This window comes from Triticum dicoccoides, chromosome 2B (assembly GCF_002162155.2).
Source record: "Triticum dicoccoides isolate Atlit2015 ecotype Zavitan chromosome 2B, WEW_v2.0, whole genome shotgun sequence".
Classification (NCBI taxonomy): domain Eukaryota; kingdom Viridiplantae; phylum Streptophyta; class Magnoliopsida; order Poales; family Poaceae; genus Triticum; species Triticum dicoccoides.
Genome location: NC_041383.1, coordinates 668253428 through 668258623, shown reverse-complemented (window position 1 = coordinate 668258623; position 5196 = coordinate 668253428). Strand labels below are relative to the sequence as shown.

Genomic DNA, 5196 nt, shown 5'->3' with positions numbered 1-5196 from the left:
CCCCACTCTTTAGTGTCGGTTGGCAAACCGGCACTAAAGGCCGGTTCTGCACTAGTGCAAACATCAACCTGAACAAGACTGCAACACCTTTTCATTTTTTTTGATGCAAGATTAACACTTGAATTCGTACGTTAAGCGTAAGAAAACCAGCACCACTGAATTCATATTGAGGGTCTCCTTGTTTCTGAGTACTGTTCTAACATCGTATAAGCAAGCATATAACATCGCATTTTTTCAGAATTTTGAGGTGATCCCTTGAAGCAGCCTACCAAGTAACTAGTAAATGGAAATGTACGAGAATACTAGAAGGAAAGGTAGGACTCCTGATTAGCATAATCAAACACAGTGTCTATGCCAGCATAACCCACTACTTGCTAGATGGTTTCAATTTGGGGGTTTAGTAATCCTCGCCCTCGGTGAGCTGTGTGTGCTCTGGAGCCAATCTTCAATTGCTCCCACCAAACGCAAGGGTTTTCTCAAATGTGGTCACCAAGAAGAACTACACTATGGACATGAACTGTACGAGTAGTATTAATAACCGGGGGGCTACTTTGCACAGGACACTCACGATAATACATAAATGCCCATGTGCTCATATGGCATTGTTGAATTGCATGAAAGCATCCATCACATGGATGTTGCGCCACACAAGTTCCTATTTAAGTGTGAGAAGAGAGGTGGAGCAATACCCCTAAGAAACCATCGTGCGTTGACCAAGGAGTAGAGCGTAGTCGTTGCTAGGTTCATTTTCAGCATATTGCATATTCAATGTACACACGTTCTGCACTTAGTTAGAATTGTTTTTTCATCATCTTCGAAATCCACATACTTCCTAGGACTGGGAACCATCAGGATTTGCATCTGCACGCAGTGGCTTTATGCGCGAGGTAACCTTTGCCAAGATGGCCAGATGTAGATGGACTCCTTCAGAACTTTGCCATCCTAGTGCATTTTGTTAACTAGGCACGTATCTGGCCAAGAAGGCCTAAGTACCGCACCGTTTAAGCTCCTGCGCCTTGTGGCCAAGAAGGCCTAAGTGCCGCACCGTTTAAGCTCCTGCGCCTTGAGCAAGTCAGACTGTCTGGGTGTGCTGAAACGTGCAGGGTGCCATTATGTGTATGAAACTCTGAATCACAAGAGCATGGTGCCCCATTTTATGCAAATTTACTAGCTATCGTGTTTCGAACACTACTATCACTGCACTCACCGTGAGAATTAAACTGATTCTAGCGTATTCGGCATTCTGCCGTTGATTTTCTCTCAGCCTTCTACAAATGTCAAACTGGACAAGACCGCGACACTTCTTCATTTTTTAATGCAAGATAACACTTGATTTCATATGTTATGCGAAAGAGAGCTGACACCACTTAGTTCATATGCAGGGCCTTCTTGTTTCTTACAATTCTAAAAAAAATAGAAATATAAAACCAGTAGAATTGAAATGTAAGTTGCTTGGTTGCACTATAGAAAAATATACATTTCTGAAAGACTAGGTGCATTGCATAGTTGTCATAAAAATAGGGAAGAATTTTTGTGAGATTGGTAATATTTTTTCTTAATTACTCATAGTGGAGTACATACAAACTAGACCATAAAAATTCATATATAGTTCTCAATCCTACAAACCAACAAGCTCTCGCAGAAAAAATCCTACGAAATAGAATCTCCCAAAATTTCTATGAAATTCTTCTAAATCATTGAGGCTTAAATTCCTACAAATATTTGTCTGTCCATCTTTAGAAAACATGCACGTCTTTAGTATTATCCAACGGACTGCCACAACACTTCTCAGGCTTTTCGTTCAGTTCAGGAAACAAAGGAACTAGTAACTGGATTTGTGCTAGAATGCTGGCAGGAAAGGCATGCCTCCTGATTTGGATAATCAAACACAACATCTACGCCACCACAGCTCACTACTTGCTGGGTGGGTTCGTTTTGGAGATCTGATGATCCTCGGTGAGCTGCATGCTCTGAAGAACCTCTATAATTGATCCCACCTCACGATCTCCTCTCTCTAAGACATGCTCCAGTTTCTCCACCTTCTCTAGCAGCTGCTCTGCTTTCATATTCGCGTAGCTCAGCAGCTTATCTGAAGTCTTCAATGCCCTGCACAACTAGAGTTTGAGGTACAGAGATTGGGGAGCAAAATGTTAGTTTGCATCCAGCAACGAATTGTAGTAAATAACCACAGGTTACGTCCATTGTAAACAAAAAGGAAGGGAAGAATCACACCTTCAGCATCAGGGAAGGCCACGAAGGGTCATTCTCCTGTAGCGACTTCATCAAATTGTCATAGTCTTCCTGATTGATGATGAATGCACAAATGAGTTACATGTATGTCTTCATCTCAGATATTACCCCCATACAAAAACATCTTATATTTTAATAACTAACAGAGTAGCACCCCACATTAAATTGACGAACAAAACGCCTTTGCTGGCCTCTTGGTGGACTCTTTCATTAGTAGTATTAAACATTGGTTTCGAAGATGAAGCAAACAGCAAACATGAGCAAGAACATCAGCAACTCTGCAATCTGTTAAGCTGGTGACGATGGGTGAAGTTAGATGAGACCATCTTAATTAACCCCAATATCTAACATTGCACACTTTTTGTGTACACTATCATGAATCTATGGGCAGCAAGATCCTTCATGTAGAACGCAATTGAGTAGTTCATGACAATTCATGGAAACAGAACGGCTGATGGACGCATGGTTCGGAACACAAATTCGAAGGAGCAAGCAACGATATGACGGGAGAATCAATTTTATGCTGAAAAAAAAATCAGGAACAAGGGGACGAAGGGAGCCCTCACCGCGAAGAGCCGCTGGAGCTCGGAGGGGTCGGCTTCCTCCACCTGATGCGCTTCCAAGGGGGAGGAGGGGGCAGACGCGTCGCCTCCGCCGTCGAGGTGGTCGTCGCCTCCTTCGACGGTGAGGTCGCTCAAGAGATCGCTGACAGTCAGCAGTGGGCCTCCGACACCCCGCATCTCTGCGCTCAAGGTCGCTCAAGAGGTCGCTGGACCGAGAGAAGTCTTGCGGTGGCGGGACAGGGGGGAGGCCAGGCGGCGTCGCTGGATCCGAGGGGGGAGGGTGGCTGCGCTGGATCCGGCCGGGAGACCGTCGCCGGCGGAGAGAAGGGGAAAAATCGATGGCCTGTCGCCTTTGCGGCCCATGCGGCTGGTAAACGATGTGGGCTCAGTTGCCACCAACGGAGAGCTTGTGGGCCGCTAAACTCTTTTTGTCATAGTTTATGGGCCAAAGTTCAAGGTTGGATTGAAAATACCATGTCTTCAGCAGGAAAGGAGATACTTGTCGAGTCTCTGGCACAGGCACATGCGGTCCCGGTTTTCTCAATGTCATGCTTTAAGCTTCCTCGGGGTTTATGTAAGCGTCTCAACATGCTTATAAGGAAATTCTGGTGGGGAAGTAAAGATGGTAAGCGCAAGCCACACTGGGTCTCATGGAAGACTATGACACAACCCAAAGGTATGGGGGGTTTGGGGTTTAAGGATTTCGAGCTATTCAATATGGCAATGCTGGCCAAGCAGGCATGTCGTCTGCTGCAATTCCCTGACTCCCTAAGTGCTCGCCTGCTGAAAAGCATTTACTATCCAAACACTTTGGTTCTTGATGCTAATTTGGGGAATCATCCAAGCCAAATATGGAGGAACTTGATCGAGGGGCGGGATACCCTTAAGCTGGGTTTGATCAAAAGAATAGGCAATGGGGGAACGACAAGAATCTGGGAAGAGAACTGGCTGCCACGCGAGGAAATGATGAGACCATATGGGTGCATCTCACAGAACCCACCGGAACTTGTCTCAGAGCTCATAGATGCCACGTCATCCCAATGGGACAGACAGAGGGTGTCGGAAGTTTTTGTGCCAATGGACGTTCGGGTAATCATGGCAATTCCGCTGTGTACCATGAATGTTCCGGATTTCTGGAGCTGGCACTACGAAAAGAATGGAAATTTCTCTGTTAAATCAGCCTACCGTATGTTGGTGGCGACAAGAACTAGAAGAGAGGCATGGTTGGAAAGCACACGGGACCTTCCAGCACGTCCAGAGAGGAGGGAGCCTGGAAGAAGCTTTGGCAAACTCAAGTGCCGGGCAAGGTGAGGATGTTTCTCTGGCGATTGTCCAAACACTCGGTCCCTACCAACGACGTGAGGGCACACAGACATATGAGCGACTCAAGTGCCTGCGGCATCTGTGGTGCACACGATTCATGGAGACACTCCTTACTAGAGTGCTCAATATCCAGATGCATCTGGTCATTGATGGATGTGGAGCTCACGGAAAACCTTGCAGCTACAACCGAACCTAATGCTAAACAATGGTTGTTCACTTTGATAGAGTCAATGTCACACGAGCTCTTTGTGAAGCTCTCGGTTACGCTTCGGGCGATCTGGGCAGCGAGACGGAAGGCGATTCATGAAGGGATCTTTCAAAGTCCTCACTCTACTCACAGTTTCATCACCAGATTCATTGACGAACTAGATATGATGAAGGTCAAACCATCCCAAGTGACTGGTGCTGGTGTAGCGACCAGGAGCGGAAGGCCGATAGCTCCTCCTCAAGGCCACGCAAAGATTAATGTGGATGCTTGTGTCCGCAGGGGTAGTAGGGGGACAGCGGCGGCGGTCTGCAGAGATGAAACCGGCGTGTATCTTGGCAGCTCGTCCCTGGTGATTGCAGGTCTGGACGACCCTGAATCTCTGGAAGCGATCGCATGCCGAGAGGGTTTGGCACTGGCGGCAGATCTCCAACTATAGAATTTTGTGATTTCATCCGATTCCAAACAAGTTATCAGTGACATCAATATGGGATGTAGGGGCAGCAGTGGAGCTGTCATTAGCGAAATAAAAATCCTAGCAAACTCTTTCCAATGTAATTTCATTTTTGAGTCTCGTGCATCCAATATGGAGGCACATAGTCTAGTCAAGTCATCGCTTTCTCTGGGTCCGGGACGTCACGTTTGGTTTGGCCAACCTCTTGATCCAAGATGTATCCCACAGTTTGTGGTTTTTGATGAATAAAACTTGGTTTCCCCCTTAAAAAAAATTGTCCAGACTTCTAAGAAAAATGAAGCTTTGTCCAGAACTCCTAAAAAAATGAAGCTTTGCCCAGATTCTCAAAAAATAAAATTAAAAAAAATGAAGCTTTGTCTATGGTTTGGACCCAGCCGATA

The 5196-nt window shown here is 46.0% G+C and overlaps 1 protein-coding gene across 1 annotated transcript; it reads right to left on the bottom strand.

Moving 5' to 3' along the window:
- Positions 1 to 1658: 1658 nt before the first annotated feature.
- LOC119365500 lies at positions 1659 to 3191 on the bottom strand. Its single transcript, XM_037631144.1, has 3 exons — positions 2817 to 3191; positions 2233 to 2301; positions 1659 to 2114 (listed from the first exon to the last, which is right to left on the bottom strand). Exons 1-3 carry the CDS (start codon positions 2988 to 2990, stop codon positions 1914 to 1916), a joined length of 444 nt encoding a protein of 147 aa, XP_037487041.1. The 5' UTR covers positions 2991 to 3191; the 3' UTR covers positions 1659 to 1913.
- Between the last annotated feature and the right edge of the window lie 2005 nt (positions 3192 to 5196).